At 50.9% G+C, this 18938-nt stretch overlaps 1 protein-coding gene across 1 annotated transcript in view; it reads left to right on the forward strand.

Annotated features, from left to right (window-relative positions):
• Positions 1-18938, forward strand: part of LOC149337736 (nose resistant to fluoxetine protein 6-like) — a 114840-nt gene that overhangs the window by 14518 nt on the left and 81384 nt on the right. Inside the window, exon 2 of the mRNA XM_089554940.1 lies at positions 7547-7758. Within this exon, the coding sequence (XP_089411066.1) occupies positions 7547-7758 (212 nt within the window). The remainder of the gene's footprint in view (positions 1-7546; positions 7759-18938) is intronic.

Genomic DNA, 18938 nt, shown 5'->3' on the forward strand with positions numbered 1-18938 from the left:
CGCTTCAACCTGGCGTTCCACCTGCTGAGATAGCAGCTGCTCTAAGCGATCTAACCGCTCTGTCAAGAGAGCAACCTCAGGGTTGGGCACCGCTCTCTCTATGACGCGAACTCTCGCTGCGGCCGCCGTTAGCGCCTCATTTCGTTCCTCATCCAATGCGGCCGCCACGGCTTGGTCGAAATTGCTCGGCTTGCGCGAGAGCACGAACCGGCGCACGGGGTCTTGCAGACCAGCCAAAAACAAAGCGGTCATTTCCTCTTTAAGTAGTTCCTCCGCGTATTTCTTCTTTAGCTGGTCTCCTTCCTCCTCCCTACTCAGCGTATCGTGCGCTAGGCGCTGAAGCCGCGACGCAAACGTTCGCACGTCCTCCCCTACCATCTGTCCGGCGTCACGGAACCTCTGTACCCGCACATCTTCTTAAATTCCGCAAATGATTTTGTGGATTTTACTTTTTCGTTTCGCCAAGCAAAATCATGAGCAGCTCCTGCCATCTTACACCTCGCCATTCCCAGCATTTGAGCATCGGACCACCCCCCCATTTTCCCAATCTCTTCTAGCATGGAAAAGAAATCGCAGACTGGAACCCCTGTCTTATCTCCCGTAAACGTCGGAATGACGCTTCCTAATGCCAGCATGCTTGCTCCGAGCGACGGCTGTGGAGTGGGAGCTCCGTCAGTTACAGACATTTTTTTTTTTTTCGCTCCAGCCTTCCGGTGCCTCAAGCCTCTCAAATGGGGGTCAAAGTCCCACAATCAGTCCCGTGATTCCCCTTTCATTACAATTTTGAAGTCATGAATGTCGCAGCATTCAGAGGACATTTGCTTTTGAGACCCCACTTCTGACACCAGTGTGACGACCCCACATAATGCGCAGGTCCACACGGGACGGAGAGGCAAGAAGACACCGTATGGCTCAGTTTAAAAAAAATGATGTAATCAATAATTATACATGGTACATCAGAGGCTGGGGTGTCCGAGCTTACGTGGCGACGCCGTCATGGGGGCGATGGATGGTCTCCGGAGTTGCGATCCGTCGGTGGCTGGCAGAAGCTGCGCGCCGTCCGGCTTCGGCGCTGAAGGACCCTCTTCCGTGAACGATCTCGTCCTCTCGTTGCCTTTCGTCCGCACTCGCCAGCTATATCTGCTCCGCCGGCCACGCCCGATCTCCTGTTTTTCCCGACTGGAATGTTTTTTTTTTCTTCCTCCTTTCCACGGCGGCGCCCTGCGGCATCCCCGACATCCGTCGTTGGAATGTCGTTTGTCTCCCGCCGGCAGCTTTCTTCTCGTGTCCTTGTACGGCCAGGCATTCCTAATTGGGCTGGCTTTCCCTCCGGCCGGCGCCTTTGTACTGTTGAGGATTTGCGGGGTCGCAGCGGAGCACCAGAAAGAGACGACCAGCGTGGCAGGCTTCTAGTTCCGAACTGCGCGTGCCGGGCGTGCGCTCCGAGCACGCGCTGTCGTTCTTTATTTTCTTTTGTCGCGGGAACGCCGATCTCAGCGCCTGCGCTTTATAGCGTCGCCGGGCGCTACAGGGCCCCCCGCCTAGACGGAACGTCGGAATGTACGTGCCGACGGGGCAGAGATGGAGTAGCCACGGCAGGCAAGCAGGCAGCTAGAGTAACAGTGTCCCCATGGGGTCGCTACAAGGTCCGGTAAGTTCAGGTCAGAGGCCGGGAAGAGCAGTCGGGTGGAGTGCGCCGGCTCAGGTGGACGAGCCTGGCTGCTGCGCAAGGGGCGAATGATGCAGGGTGCCGAGCTGACAACGGACATGGGAGCAGGGGAGGCCATGGTGGGGCCGTCACCGACTGTAGTGCTGCCCGCGGACACAAGTGTCGTCGGTGTGGGGACGTTGGAGCTGGTGTCGGTGGGAATCCGGCGCGCCGAGTACGTCGGCACAAGCGCTGGAGTGGGCGAAACGGCTCCGTGGCCTGACAGCAGCTGTGTTTTGACCATCGACATAGCGGCGACAGCTGTGACGATGCCGGAGCAAGTTGCTGGGCTCAATGCCAGGTGCTTGGGCGAAGCGGGAGTGACAGTCCGGAGCGACTGGCCAGTGCTGATGCGCGTGTGGGCATGGTCGGGCTTGAGAGCAAGCGCTGACACTGGGTCAGGAACTGTTTCAGGCAAAGTGGGGCTGGAGGCGATCGCCGTGCTTGTTACTGCTGTCATCGGGTTGGCTTTCTCAGCCTGCTCCTGATGACGAGTAGTGCTCTGCGGACCTTCTGAGGGGCTGGGAGTGTGACAAGCAGGCTTGGTCGTTGTCGAGGGCTCTTTAGCATCAGCGGGCGACGGCTTCAACCTCACAGAAGAGGCCTGCAGAGCTGTTGGCGGTAGTGACGAGGTAGATGGAGATGCCGGAAGCCTCGGCACGGCTGCTGCCGCAGAGTCGTCTTTGGCTGCAGGAAGCTCTGGCGACAAGGCCACTGAAGCGCAAGGAGGCAGAGCCAGAGACGCGGGTCGGATAGTAGTGGGAGCAGGACGCGAGGCGGAGCTCGTGCGGATCCCACCTGGTGTGGCGTCGAGAGAGACAGCCGGGCTGGAGACGCTGGACGGGAGTGGCGGCGAGGCGGCGAGGGGCTGCTGAGGCGGGCCGGGTTCCGATGAAGGCTGCGTGGGCGCGAGCGAGGCCGGTGCAGGGCCAGAGGCTGGCGGCGGCGAAAACGGGTCCGCTGCGTCGTAGAGCGGCGGCGGAACGTAGTAGGCGCCGAAGTACGCCAAGACGGCCGCACGCAGCTCATCGTATGGCCGGCCGCCGAAAGCAGAGTAGGTGAGCCGACGCAGGAGGTCGGCCGGGAGGATGTCACAAAGGACTTCGTGTTTGAACGGCTGGATGGTGATGCCGTTCAGGTACATCGCAGCCTCCAGTTGGGCGAACCACCCGCCGACGCCTGCAGGCCGTAACGCCGGGAGCGGCGGGTCGAAACTTGGGTGCTGCCAGTACGCCATGCTGGAACGCCGCTGCGATAGAAGGCACGGTTCGCCAGGTCACCACTGTTGAGGATTTGCGGGGTCGCAGCGGAGCACCAGAAAGAGACGACCAGCGTGGCAGGCTTCTAGTTCCGAACTGCGCGTGCCGGGCGTGCGCTCCGAGCACGCGCTGTCGTTCTTTATTTTCTTTTGTCGCGGGAACGCCGATCTCAGCGCCTGCGCTTTATAGCGTCGCCGGGCGCTACAGTACCATTATACCCCTTCAGTGGCTTGCCGCCACTGGGGGCTCCGTCTAGGCGGCGCCGCCGAACGCGGACCGTTTAAGGGGTGACAAGGGAGTAGGACGGTTGAGCACAAAGAAAATTCCGCCGAAGGTATGGGCCCTGGTATTTCACGCACGGAACGTCACACTCGCTCACCCTCCAGAAGAATGTTCTCAGGTATGGGCCCTGGTATTTCACGCACGGAACGTCACACTGTCCTGTTTCAGCTACGGCCATCTTATCCCGGAAAACATACTATTCTCATACGCTCATCTGCGAATCTACCGCTGCCTGTTCCGCTTGCGTTCTCTCGGATTCTATGCCATTACCCTACAACAACGTAGCCGCATAGTCGCAGACAGCATAGCCGCAAATTGAGCGCAAGGAAATAACAATAAGCGTGTAGTATTTCCTTTCGCGAGACTCAAACTCATCCCTCGGCAGTTGTTAGTGAAAATACTAAAATTTGTTCAGACTCCCAGAGCATTTTTTATTACTATTTTTGGGCGCGAAGTAATTTAGAGTTTGACTGCTACGTATGCTCACAGAACATATAGTAACCTATATGTTCTAGTAGTAACCTCAAAGTTACTACTAGCTCTGATCACCTTGGATTTAATAACAAAATACTGAACAATGCCTCTCTAAACCTCTATCAAGTATTGACATCACTTTTTTCACAATCATTATCATCTGGTACAATTCCTGATGACTAGCGTACAGCGAAAGTAATACCCATTTTCAAATCCGGAGACCGCACCATTCCACTTAACTATCGCCCTATCTCGTTAACCAGCAACATCTGTAAACTCCTGGAACACATAATTCATACTCAAGTAATTAATTATCTAAAGGAGCACGATATCATTTTCAAATACCAGCACGGTTTTCGCAGGGGTTATTCATGCGACACACAACTCGCTGGATTTACTAACGACATATTTTCCGCAGTAGACGCTGGCTTACAGGTTGACGCAGTATTTTTAGACTATCCTAAAGCTTTTGATCGCGTTCCCCATCACAGGCTCCTAACCAAATTGACAAACTTAAATCTCCATCCAAACGTTATTTCATGGATAAAACAATTCCTCGATAACAGAAAACAATTCACCTCTGTCAACGGCTTTAAGTCATCTTCTTTCCCCGTAACATCTGGAGTCCCCCAGGGAAGTGTACTTGGCCCTCTGCTTTTTTTAATTTTTATTAATGATCTACCCAAGTGTGTATCGTCTCAAATTAGGTTATTCGCGGATGATTGTGTAATATATCGTAATATTACTAATGAAAGCGACCGCCACTCACTTCAAACTGATCTTGACGCTGTAACGGCTTGGTGTTCTTCCGGGCTAATGTCTCTAAATGCATCTAAAACAAAGTTAATGTCGTTTACTAACCGTTCCACTCTAATTGCTACAGCCTACTTCCTCAATAACGATAGAGTTGAACTTACAACAACTTACAAGTACCTAGGAGTTCACTTTAAGTCTGACTTAACTTGGCATTACCATATTAACACAATCTTAGCATCAGCAAATCGCGCACTCGGCCTTCTTGGGCGTAATCTCAAACACGCGCCTTCACACTTAAAAAAACTTGCTTACATCACGCTAATCCGCCCGAAAGTTGAGTATGCTTCTGCCATATGGGACCCCCAACAAACTTACATCATAAGCAACCTTGAATCCCTGCAAAACCGTGCTGTTCGCTTCATCTTTTCAGATTATTCACGCTTCACCAGTGTCACAGCATTAAAACAACGTGCCGAGTTGGAACCGTTATCATGTCGACGCCATTTCGCTCGCTTAACCTTACTTCACAAACTGCATCACCATCCCACACTCCACGATGACTTCTTTTTGCCACACCCTGCAGTCTTTCCTCGCCGCGACCACGATAACAAAATAAAACGCATCACATGCCGTTCATTGCTCTACGCTAAATCATTCATTCCTCGAACTATAATAGATTGGAATAACTTGCCATCACACATAGCTAATGAGGTTAACCTACAATGGTTTCAGCATTCGTTAAAGCAAACCATGGACTAACAGATTTGGTATTTTTTGTTGTATTATGCGCATTTACGAATTATTTTATCTGCGTTGTTTGTTGTGTTATTTGTGTACATTACTAGTTTTAATTCATTATTACGTGTATTTTGTATCAAATGCCTGTGCCATATTTTTATGCTTGTATCGCCCCCCCCCCTATGTAATACTCTCCCACGAGGACCCTTAGGGGTATTGTAAATAAATAAATAAATAAATAACCGAAGTAACAAGCCCGAAGCAAGCGCATTGTTTTTCTCCTCGTATGCTGCCGCTAAGGTGATGCGTCTGACCATCTGCTCCGGCTGAACATCTTATGAACAGCAACTAGCACATTTTCAAAGATAATTCCGCGTATCGCTACGCCAGTGGCCGAACGGCAAATTGTCATGCGATTGGCTGAAAGGCACTCGGCGCGTGCTTCTCGACATGTTCTTTGGCTCCTTCCACTCTCCGCTGAGTCGTCTAATCTTGGCAATATACAACTGTTGTATACACTACGTGCTCGCAAGGTGGCATTCATGACCTTACAGTAAATGCCAAACGCATTTTAGCTCATTCTTCTTCTCCTAGTTGTATCTCTCTCGTGCTCCGGGTGTAGACCTGCCCTGAGCAGATGTATTCTCTGACAACTTCTAATGCTTCACCGCCTATCGGAAATTCGGAAATGGTTGCGCCCTTCCGAGACTATTCAGCTTTATATTTCGTCGAATTAATTTATAAGCCCGTATTCTGCTTTACCTGTCTACGTTTTCAGTAACTGTTAAGAAGAATGTTGTGGTTGTGCAGCCGCTATATATACAGGGTCTGTTCTGAAAGTAGTAGGACTGGTTTTTTCCTGGGCGAACGGGAGGACGAAAGGTTGTCTGCGTGCACAGGATCGGTGAAAGGGGATATTGGGAATGCTGGGGAAAATCGGAAGTCTGCTCTGGGTCGTTGAAGAGAGCAGGTCGCACGTACTGTGGACCCCTGTCGAAACGCCTCGTCACGCAGAATCATGGAGTGTTGACTGGATCAGCGATACGCGATCAAATTTTGTGTAAATCTTGATAAAACGAGCAAAGAGACTCACGACATGATTAAGGAGGCCTACGGGGATGCTGCCATGGGTAGATCAGGTGTTTTTGAGTGGCACAAGCTGTTCCAAGAAGGTAGGGAAATAGTGAAAGACGACGACCGCTCCGGACGCTCATCGACCAGCAAGACCACCGAAAATGTGCCGCGATGAACAATTTACTCAACAGTGATCGTAGGATCAGTATCAGAATGATTGCTGATGACTTTAGCATTCCTCAAACCCAAGTTTTTGAGATCGTGACAGAAAACTCAGCCATGAGGAAAGTGTGCGCGAAGTTGGTGGCGCGAGTGTTGTCAGAGGAGCAAAAGGCCAGCCGGAAATCGATCTGCCAGGATCCTCATCATCACGTGAATGAGGACCCCGATTTTTTGGATAATGTAGTGACCTGTGACGCGACGCGGGTGTTTGAAAACGACACGGAGAGCAGCGGCAGAGCTCAGAATGGCCCACCCCTTCCTCCCCAAGCCCCAAGAAAGCGCGAACGAGCAATTCCAAGGAAAAGTCCATGCTCATTTGCTTTTTTGATCGACATGGAGTCATCCACAAAGGGTTCGTACCACCCGGACAAACAGTTAATGCAGTTTTTTACGTGAAAGTCCTCAGAAGAGTGCGAAAACGTATTCTTCGTGTCCGCCCAGCCATCACCAACAAATGGCGGCTGCACCACGACAACGCGCCGAGCCACACAGGGTTCCTCGTAATGGAGTATCTTGCCTAGCACAAAGTGGCAACGCTGCCTCGCCCCCTCCAGAGCCCCGACTTGACCCCGCCAGACTTTTTTCTATTCCCGAGAATAAAGTCGACGCTCGAGGTGAAGCATCACGGATCGGTAGAGGCGGTTACACAGGCCGTGACGAGGGAGATAAACAGCATTCCGGTCCAGGCGTTCCTGGAGGCGTACGAAAACTGGAAAACTCCTTGTAAGCAGTGTGCAGATGCGGAAGGGTGCTCTTTTGAAAAATGGTAATCATTTGTACTACTATCATGTATAAAATTTTGAAAAAAAAATTAGTCCTACTACTTTCAGAACAGACCCTGTATTTTCCAGTATCTATATACATACCTCTTCCACACCCCGCCTGCTTTTAACGGTTTCTACTTAACCCTAGCATCAATATGTCCCGCTTCTGCCCACAGAGGCCATGTATACAGGCATCCCCGCAGGGGCGCCCAGTTTGCACGGTGAAATCGATCAGTTTAACAGCGCTCTGCACGGCTCCTTTGGCGCAGTGTTTGATTCCACGGGTAAGATTCCCAGTGGCCTGTTCACGGGCACGGTCACGGAACTGGGCTCCTTCGACGAGTGTTTGTCGACCGTCTGGAGAGACGACAACGGCCGCGAGGTGGTACGGGCGCAGTACTGCAGTCTCCTGATCCGCGTCGACAACGACACCTCGATCGCCGAACTGCTTACGCCGGGCCTGCTGATGACGCACGAAAAAGTAAGACGATGGCTCTGCGCGCTTCATTCCTTGATCTGCGAATTTCTTAATATCACGATGATGACAGTGAAATTTTTATGGCGCAAGGGCAATTGCTGCCAAAGAGCGCCATGGCACAATGTATTTTTCTTTTACCCAAGGTGGGGTCGAAGACCCATTTCCCAAGCATTTCACCCTGATTAAGCCGAGCACCAGGCCAGGGGAAAACCTTTACCCATTGTATCACCGGTGGGTACCCGGCGGCACTGGGGATCGAACCCCGTACCTCCCGCATGCGAGGCGGATGCTCAACCACTTATTTCTTAATATGGCTATGCGCACTGTGCCAGAGATTGGGAAAAAATATGCGTGTGTAGAGGTAACAATAGCTTGGGTTGGGCTAGTTGGTAACAGTTCTTCGAAAACATAGCTTAAAGAGGACGCGGACGACAGAGAAGCGGATGGGACAGACGCTACCCGTCCCGTCCCGAGCGCCTGTCGCGTCCATTTCTGTGTCGTCCGTGTCCTTTCTGCGCCATGTGTGGAAGGCTTATAGCTTGCACGCTTCATGACGATGTGTAATCGGATACAGCTTGAGCTTGTGGTAAAACTCCCGCTACACGTCTCTCATTACCGCGCAGCGCTGTCCGCCGCGATGTACAAATTGTCCAGTCCTTGAATATTTCGAGGGCTAGCCTTTTATTCCGGAAGATACCTGCCTATGTGCAGCAGCGGCAGTGGACACTGAAGCCTCCGCGCTCGCGGCGGCCGCAGCAGGCGAGCAAGTGCGAGCAGGTGCGAAGTTTCGGAGGACCGCAATCCTGCTCTCTCGACCCCTCGGACTTGGAAGATAGGTGGCTGCCGCTGCCAAAGGATCCCAGCACAGCAATATCTCTCCGGTGTCCTGCGTATACGCCTCCGGAACCCCGCTATTAGAAATGATCAGTAGACGAATTTCACTAAGCCCACTGCGCATGCGCGCCCTTATCGGAAGCGACCAAGCCGCGATCTTAGCTGTAGCCCCTCGCTGCGCTGCCTGCGCGGCAGCCGTTTTCCTTCGCGCCTTAGAGAGCATCAGATTTTAGTTAGGTGGGCGGATGAGATTAAGAAGTTTGCGGGGATATGGTGGCCGCAACTGGCGAAGGACAGGGATAATTGGAGAGACACGGGAGAGGCCTTTGCCCTGCAGTGGGCGTAGTCAGGCTGATGATGATGATGATGATGATGATGATGATGATGATTAAACGTATTCTCTAAAGGAACCAGAGACGGGGCAGATCTGAGAAGGGAGCCGCTTCTGCGACGCGGGGAGGTCATGACCGTAGCCGAGTCACTTGGGCTTGAAGTAGTGCATGTGGCGATAAAAACGCGCTTGTCCCTCAGTGCCACGTGGTTTACTAGAGAAACATTCCTACGCATGTCGACACACGCTTTTTCATAAGTTCATGCGCTGTTAGTTCGTGTTTCTGGCCACCTGATTTCCCGATAATTTCCCAAGTGTCATTGCCTGCGGCCACGTCACCAAACTTGTTTTTTTTTTATTTTCCAGCTTGTGTTCCTTTATATATATACGAAAAAAAATGCCAGGCGCTTGGTTTTTTATTTCTATTATGGCAACAAACATATTTTATAGAATAAACACAGTGTAACTGCCTTTATTGACCGTGACCGGAAAAGGCTGGTTGTGAAGGTCGGTTAGAGCGGGCAAGGGCAGGTGCGGTCACTGAACAGTTGATGCTCTCGTACATTGACAACATGTGCTGCTTCAGCTGCCGAATCAGGATGGTAAGGAAGAATAGTGTCGAGCGGCCAGGATGGTTCACGGCCGTACAGAAAGAAGAATGGTGACAAAACCAGTAGTGCTCTGCGTAGCGGTGTTGTGACGAAGGGGAGGACGACGTCCCAGTCAGAATGGTCGGCCGCCACGTTGTTGTTGTTGTTGTTGTAGCCTACGACAGAATGGCACATACCCACTCTGGGGGATCGGCCAAGAATCGGGTGGAAAAGGTTGGTATTCACCTGTACGTAGTAAAGGCAAAAGGAAAGCACACGGGAGAGGAACACCGGGGGAGTCAACCACAAGAAGGGCACGGAGAGGATGAAAAAAAATAAATAAAAATAAATAAAAAAATCAACAAAACTAAAAACAAATAATAATAATAATAATAACCATAATATATATATATATATATATATATATATATATATATATATATATATATATATATATATATATATATATATATATATATATATATATATATATATATATATATATATAGGAGATTGGATTGGAGAGAGAAAGAAAGAGAAAAGAGACGCCACGTACATTGACAACGGTGCTGCTTCAGCTGCCGATCGTCTTCCTCTCGTCTTGCGCCGCGCGCGGTTCTGCTGCTCCGACTGCTAATCATCTTCCTCTTTACATTTGGCCCCGGGGGAAAAAGAGCCATCCTGGCGATTTAGGGGGTCAACACGACGCAGGGGTCATAGTGCGGCTTCAAACGCGAAACGTGGACGGTCTCGCGCCCACGTCGTCGGAGATCGGGTGATGGCGTCACGGGCTCAACGATGTAAGTGACGGGCGAAGTGCGCACAAGGACGCGGTAGGGTCCGTGGTAGTTTGGCAGCAACTTGGTAAAGAGACCTGGTGCAGCAGAAGGCACACGGAGCCGAAGAAGGGATTGCGGCTGAAAAGTGTGTGTGCCATGGGAGTGGTCGAAGCGGTATTTCTGGCGCCCTTGGTCGTCGAACGTGAATGACAGGGCGAGCTGGCGGCACTCTTCAGCGTGTCTGGAGGCTTCAGATACGGTTGTGGATTCCGACGAATCAGGATGGTAAGGAAGAATAGTGTCGAGCGGCCAGGATGGTTCACGGCCGTACAGAAAGAAGAATGGTGACAAAACCAGTAGTGCTCTGCGTAGCGGTGTTGTGACGAAGGGGAGGACGACGTCCCAGCCAGAATGGTCGGCCGCCACGTACATTGACAACATGTCACCTAATGTTTGATTGAAACGTTCAATCAAGCCGTTCGTCTGGGGATGATAGGCAGTAGTGGTGCGGCGAGTAATGTTGCATTGCTGCAGGAGAGATGAAACGACGCCTGAGAGAAGCACCCGCCCACGGTCGCTCAACAGTTCACGCGGTGCTCCATGCCGAAGTATGAAATGGCGCAACAGGAAGGCTGCAACATCCCGCGCCGTAGCAACTGTGAGGGCGGCTGTTTCGGCGTACCGTGTCAGGTGGTCTACAGCGACGATGACCCAGCGGTTTCCTGCAGCAGTGTAGGGAAGTGGCCCATACAGGGCAATGCCAACTCCGTCAAATGGCGTCGATAAGCAAGGAAAAGGCTGCATAGGGCCGTTCGAATGGTGATGACCCGGTTTGCGGCGCTGGCAATCGCGGCAGGAACGGACGAATTTTAGAATGTAGTTGTACATGCCGCGCCAGTAATAGCGGAGGCGAAGCCGGTTGTAGGTCTTGAAAGCACCGCCGTGGCCAGCTTGAGGGTCGCTATGAAAGGCAGCGCATATTTCTGAGCGTAAATGTCCGGGGATCACAAGGAGCCATTTGCGGCCATCAGAGAGATAATTTCGGCGGTACAGAATCCCATCGCGAATAGTGAAGTGGGCAGCCTGACGGCGGATTGCGCGCGGTACCTACACGACAGAACAGTCGGAAAGACAGCGTACAAGAGAAGTGATCCAAGGATCCTTGGACTGCTCGTTGGGCATATCGTTCAATGACAAGGGGGCGCAGTCGATGGCGGGAGTAGAGGCACATTCGCTGGCTAGAAGTGAACGAGACAAAGCGTCGGCGTCGTTATGCTTCCTACCGGAGCGAGAGGTCACGAGAATATCGTACTCTTGAAGGCGTAAGGCCCAGTGGGTGAGGCGGCCATTTGGGTCTCTTAGGGAGGACCGCCAACATAGGGAATGGTGGTCCGTGACGACCTCGAAAGGCCGGCTGTATACGTAATTCCGGTGAAAGTGGCGGTGGACTCCGACGCCAAGGAGTTGGCAATGCGGATCAACGCATCGAAACTGTGAGTTTCCTTCGTCGCATTGTTCACGTCCCTGTTCATGTGTTCGGGCCGGTAGGACAGTTGACAGGTACGGAAGGCGGTATGGAGGGTTATTTATGCCGACCCACACTCGATGTGTGGTACCAGGTGGAGTTGGTGAAGGCGCGGTTAGCGGACCTTCAGGCTCATGGAGGAAGGAAAAAGAAGGAGAGGCCCCTTCCACACAACACCATGGGAGAAAAATGTGAGGAAATCACGTGGTTTTTTCGCGATCAGGAGGCCATCTAGTCCGGGCAGCTTAGCAACGGCGTCGTAGTTGCTGCTTGCAAACCGGGCGGTAGCAGACGGTCGCGGCGTAGCATTTGCGGTGCGGCGTAGGCGTACTTTTCTCAACTGCTCGAGTTTGTTTTTGATCGTGCTCGCAGGCTGACGTTGGCGCCGTTCACTCATATCTCAGGTGGAATTCGCTGCAAAACTCTCGTTGTTGCGTGCATTGATTTCAACGTGCTCGGCGACCACGATCGCACGGGCATTTCGTCTACTGCGTCACTGCTCGGAGCCGTCGGGAGACTACCGCTGCTCACTGAGAAGCACTCGCGCTGTTCGTTCACCAGTGATTCAATACGCCGTGCGCTAGAGAGGTCGTCGGCGTATTGTGCGGACGTTTCACGTCCTGTGCGTGCAGTGTGCGTGTACCATTCGCGCTCCCGTTTCCATCGGCAGTGAATCCTCGTTGCTATTAGGCGTGTTCTTGCAACGCTCCAGTGATCGTCACTGGTGTTAGTGTAACTGTCATTTTCGTTTTTCGCGATTGCGCTTGTGTGAGCGGAGGGGGCCATGACATGGGCGGAGGGCGATATTTTAAAGGAAGCATGCAGCTGCGCTCACTTTGCAGAAACAATTATTACCCGCCCGTTTAAAGCGTGTAACGTTTGAAGCGTCTAGCGAGCTCTAGCTTCTGGGATGTGCCGGGCTCAAGTGTATTCGTTCATATCGTGGCCAAGTCTGTTTCTGGTCGCGCGCTATGCTATTACACCGGTTTCCTGTTGCAGGTTTGCAATTGCTTTTCTATCTGATGTCATAGTCAAGAAGTGCAAAAAGGCGAAGCTCTAACTGAATTAGGAGGCCTTTTCTCACGTGTTTATTGTGCCCATGTCCTGTGATTGTGTTTTTTGGGGTAAAAAGTACTTAGTGAAATGAGGACCCACATGTGCGCTGAATTTTATTGATATCTGTGGTTATGTTGAAGAAAAATAATTTGATGCATTCGATCATTACGTACAATAGATCAACTTTCATTTTATGTGTTGTCATCACGAGTAAAGTGTGCTACTACGCAGTGACATTAGAAGCTAGTATTTCATAAAGTAGCGAAAAGCGGTGCGTACAGCTGCAGCTCTGCACATTACACATGAAACACGGCATTGAAATGATGCACAACACCGTGAAACTTATACTGCAGCCACTGGGTACTCCTAAAATTCTAGAAGTCTGAAAAGCTACGGTAATATATATTATGCACAATACTAGATCTGTGGATATGTGAAACATGCTATGTTGCCATGCTACAAAGGATGGATTTGTGGAGAGGGGCAGTCGCATTGTAAACATTTATTTCTTGGACTTTTTTCATTGAGAAAAAGATGTTCAGAATGGTTATCCTGTGTAAAATTTCAGATAAACCCTCCCCTGCTGTCTACTATATGCACTTTGGCCCTCTCCGTTTGTGTCACCTGCGTGAGTGGCTCTTGGAGTTGTGAATCAAAAGTCATTGCTGGCACGGCCACCAATACAACACGTTATGATATTACATTTTGCGTTCAGGGTCAAGAACTCAAACGTTTTAGTATACTTGCCCATCCTCACTGCTGTATACGAGAAAGCAATCCTTGCATCACCAGCCGCACGGAAACATGCTATGAAGATAAGTATAGTATTTATGGCCAATAACAAAGTACTGCAGAATTTTTCCTACCCTCACTGCTGCAGCACAAGGCAACGTTGACACAGCCAGCTTCCCAAACATATGCAATGGAAGCAGATGGCAACATTCAGCAGCAAGAGCTGCATTAAAAGGCAGGTTGAACACTAAGGTGGGGTGTGACCATGCATGGCAGCATTGTTCACGACTCAGCCGAAAGCAGACAAGTGCACACTCATTCAGTATAAAACTGAGAGGTTTGTGCTATCCTCCAGAGAGCGCGATTAAAGTGCGGCCAGTAGCGGCACACTTTCATGCGAGCATAGCATGCAAACAACCCAATATCAATAACCTTGCTCAGGGATCTCATGCATGAACCTCTAAACTCATTCTAGCAAAGAAGGATTTTTTTTACAACCTCATGAGCACATTTGACAGCTGTCCACTCAAAAATCATTATGCTCTCAAATAGAAAGTGTTGAAGAGTATCATTCAAATATAAGTCTCGTGCAAGCAAGCTGTACATGAAAGGCTTCCAGGGTAGCCATATACTAAAACATTTCAGGAAGCTTCAGTTTAAAGGCAGTACTTTGCACTGCATTAAGGTGGGATAGTTTGTTCGGAAGCTTCATGAAATACACTCTGAGATCCAAGACGCACAGCATTAAAAAGAGAAAGAAAAAAAGAAAAAGGAAAGGAAGAAGAAAAAAGAAAGTGCTTTCAGGCAATCGGTATGTGAAATCTCTTAATTTTAGAACTTTCCCCAAAGCTCTTATAAAATTTGACAAAATATTTTTGCAGAAATGACTCAAAAAACCTGAGCAACTGGTGACTATTGCATGCCATACTCAGTAAAGAATGCAGGGGCTCGTTCGGTTGAATGTGAAATTTACCGTTGATTTTATATGCAACAATTGTTGCGTATACCTTTATGCACTCGCTGTAGTTTCTACCGGCATCTTGCTTACACCTGCGATTAATTCAATCCCGGCTTTACGTATTCATTGATCACACGCGCCCTTAGGTTATTCTAAACTCAAGGTAGACACGTGCGCCGAAGCAGATGAGTAAAATTCTTTCACAATACAGCCACTACCAGTGGCGTAGGCAGAAGTTTTTTTCGGGAGTGTTATACGCCGCTGGCAAAAAGAAAGAGACCCTGCGCTTAAACAATACCTTAGAGATTTTTCTTCTTTAATAAAGGCGAAGGGTTAGTTTTGTTCACTGTAATATCTATATAAAGATATGTATGCACACAGGATCCCGAGAACTTCATTCACAAAAAACATTTATTTTCTCACAAAAAACAACTCATACGGAAAAACGTGGCTATTTACAATATTTTCGCATCATATACAACAACACAAAAGCTTCTGCTCTACGACAAAGTCATCAACTGCAAACAAATGGCATTTGTCAAAACTTCTACCCCGTACATGCAAACCTGCGGGGGCCTGTGCCCATGCGGTAGCACGCTCCTTCGTTGGCTTTGAAACGCGCGCGCAATCGGCGCGGCGGCGAAACCTCAGGATGACGTCAGCCCGGACAAGATGGCGCCGAGCTTGTTTCCGGCTTCACAAAATGTCACGTGACGGCCTCTCCTCTAATTTTCCTTCCTCCAAGTTCAGGCTCAACTTGCAGAAGTAAATGGTGGAAAAGCGCCGCTACGCGGGGAAAAAATCTCTGCCTCTTCCTTAACCGAGAGTAGAGTAAGCATGAAATGTTTACGGGCATAACACATTGGTTGTAGATGGTACTAGTCAAAATCTTGAAATGGGTCTAGTGTTCAACACACTGCAGCACACCACACTATTCTTGTTGCGTCGAAGCGATCGCCTGCAATAGTGCGGGCTTAGGTAGGCAGCCGCGAACCGTGGCGGCCTTGTACTTTCGGGAGCGGCCGCATAATCATGGCGTTGTCGGCAGGGGCGAGCAGTCTTCTGCTGTGGCGTATCACTCGCAAAGCGATCGCTTTCCGCAAGACGCTTCCTATCTCTCCTTTCATCAGGCTCCATTACTCGGCTTAAGCAGCTGTGACGTTGGCGGCAATGAAATGCAGGACGATGCAGAAGCGTACGCGGACACGACGCGACGCAGGCCTGACAACAATGTATCTGCAGCGCGTTCGAATACTCCGCGAGCGAGTATACATCTGCTTGCCAAAGGGAGAACCTTCATGAGCTGAAGGCCCAACGACCGGTCTTTTACATGCGTGAGTGTGGGACCGCAGCGCCATCCTTGGGGACGGCGCGGAAGCGCGGCCCTCTCTCTTAGACAGTCTTGTTAAATCTCGTACGGTGCCCAGATGTTTTCGTTTCAGTGCCCAGATTGGTGGAATTCAGTGCCCTGATGTTGGCTCTCGGTCTCGGCGTGACGTCACCACATTGCCCACAACGGGAGCTAAAAGCATTTCATGCTTAAAACCTCAGGATGTTAAATACGTCTTGAAGGTAATGAAGCAAGACGCCAGCAGGTAGAGCAAGAAATCTCTGAGCTCAAGGAGTATAGAAGAGCTAGTGAACTAGCGAGGGGGAACTGCTCCGTGTCCCCAGAGGAGAGGCCACCTGTGCTAGGAGGCATTATGCGGGTATGCAAGAACTCTTCTTTGTTAGTAAAGGACGTAGAGGGCGCAGGAAGTGAAAAGATTCCAGAAGGGCGCGAGAAGATCACAGCTTTTCCGCCACCGCGGGCGGCTAGCAACGAAAAGGAGCAGCCAAATCCTGATGGTCCGGGGGCAGTCGAGACTGAATTGTCCGACAACAAACAGGACAGCGATAAAATTCCTGCAGGCTCGATGACGGAGGTTGTGACCTCTTACATATCAGAAGAACGAAAGAAAAACAGCCAGGCAGTAAGTGAAAAGTGAGTCAGCTTGTCGAGAAACTGGAATCTCAGGTGAAGAAAGCATCCTGAGGGAACGCAGCCCCACGGAATTGGAGGCGGTGATCTCGCACTGCGGTGATCCAGCCGCCCAGGTTATCTCTACTCGAGATGGGACCAGGTGCGACAACGCGAGTTCAGGAATGTTGGAAGTGAGTCTGACAGTTCCCAACACGCGGTCTCAAGCAAGCTGCGAAAGAGAGCAGTTCGTTCAGCATGAAACGGCCAGTGACTACAGATGTCAGATCGGCGAGCTAGTAACAGGTGAAAATCTAACGTTGCCGCAAACACACGCTGTGTCGGCCATAGGGCATGAAGTGCCCCGTAGCGTTACTGATGGCAAGAGCCTTTCATCCGAGGCAGAGAACGGAGGTGGGCCTGCTGGGCCGACCGGGCAGAGCGCCGCGCACTTGTCGAACGCACCCGATGTATGTCCGATCAGGTCATCTGAGGACAGGGGAATGCGTGGCGACTTGCCAGAAGGCAAATTAAGGCCGAGTGACTGCGAGGGGCTCATGCAGCCCCAGAGTTAAACGGTGCTACCGAGTCGCCAAGTACCTACAATGCAGGGAGCGGAAACTTCGAGGTTTGCCCGTGCAGGAGCAGTGCAAATGGCTCGAAGTGAGACAAAGTAACAGGAGGCAGGCGCATAGCTTTCACACTGAGAGTCGGCGCTTGGAACAGTACGTTCCGTGCTGCGGTACGCCATAATAAGTGTAGCAAAGCCAGCCGCACTGGTACGGTTAGACTGGCCAGGGGCTATACTCCTTACGCAGTACGCTGTTCGTGCTGGGGCGCCGGAGAGAGCGTGCCCTTAAGGGCGTTGTGTGGTCAGGGTTTTGGACCTATCGAGGACCAGGGCGTTTTCGACCCTGGGGGGCAGCAACTTTTGAGTTATCGCCCCGTTGTGGGACCAGCCTAATGAGCAGATAGACCGTTAGGCGTTAATTGTGTCGATTGAGACACGTGGTGGCTCGAACGCACACAGGGAAGCTCGGTGCGACCAAGGAGGCTCACGTGGCCGCTTACGGACCCCATATCTGTGCTACTGAACGCTCCAGTTGCGAGTGTCGGTGTGTGTGTGGGCGCGCTCGTGAGCAGGACGAGGGTGTGCATGCAGGTGCAACAGGTCGCAGCGCGACAACTTGGACTCCGTTTTACAGCGCACAGCAAGCATGCCACCGTGTGTATTTGAGAGTGCATTTTGTTTATGTTCCTCGTCCTGCGAGGGTTTTGTTGGTGCCAGTGCTGATGTAATTACTAATTAAGTGCTGCTGTACGTACGTCGCCCTCAGGGCGATTTCATGAGTTCGACCGATCCCTTCTTTGTTGTAATTTTGAAAGTGGCATTTCAGCCCTTTGTAGAATCTTGGAAAGGGCGTGTAAGTGATCGGTAGTGTACGTGGGGTCATCGGGACCGGTGTTCTCCCTCACAACCCCGCCAGCTGCCGTCTTCAATGGACGCCACCGGCGTGATGGGGGCGGCCGGGGCGCTCAAAGCGAAGCGTCTCCTTTCTCGGAACGCGGCCGCTCGCGAATTCGCCGGGAATTACGGGTGTCCCTCGCCCTGCGTGTATTTTTGTGCGCAGGAAAGGATGTTTTACCTCGCACGTGCGGGCACGACTGGGTGTTTGCACTTGCTTTTGTTTTCTTTTTTTTGCGAGGAAGAGAATGTTTTACCTCGCACGTGCTGACATGTCTGTGCGTTTGTGTTGTTTTTACTTGTATTTTGTGGTGGAGAAGGTGATTCACCCTACGGAAGCTGGAGGGCTGGCCATGCTCTCGATGAACCAATCATGTTAGGAGTATAACATGATTGGGTGCTACTAAAGGTGGGCCGGGCCTCTAGGTCTTTAAAACCGGGCCTCGGAGCCGGAATAAGCGTTCTGCGCTAAGGTCAGATGCTATGCATCTTCGGCTGTGCCGAGTAGGGGCCTCCCCTAGTGTTAGCCAGATCCACTTTTTGGTTGTTTTGTATCTTTGTTGCTTAATTTCTCTTTTTGCCGCTAAATTTCTCTCCAGTGCCTAAATTTGTATGTGATCTAAATATCTGTATATAAATCTTCAAGTATTGCCTTTTTTATCTCTGCGTCCCAACTCATCGTAAGACCGTCTCTGACGGGGCACCCCTGGTGCGAAGATAACGATTCAGTCTTCTAGTCTACAAACTGTCTCTGGCGTGCACCTCTGGTGCAAGGAAGAAGAACCTGAACTTTACTTAAACTGTTATAAATGGTGCGCCTTGTAGTTGGGTCAAAGGCCCGGCAACGCGAGAAAAGTTCTTGACAAATCGACAGTAAATCGCGCACAGTCCGAGGAATCTGCGCACAGCTTTCTTATCGGTCGGTGGCGGACACGTCGCGATAGCAGCTGTTT

The sequence above is a fragment of the Amblyomma mixtum genome, chromosome 7, assembly GCF_055824585.1.
Source record: "Amblyomma mixtum isolate Tamu chromosome 7, ASM5582458v1, whole genome shotgun sequence".
In the NCBI taxonomy this organism is placed as follows: domain Eukaryota; kingdom Metazoa; phylum Arthropoda; class Arachnida; order Ixodida; family Ixodidae; genus Amblyomma; species Amblyomma mixtum.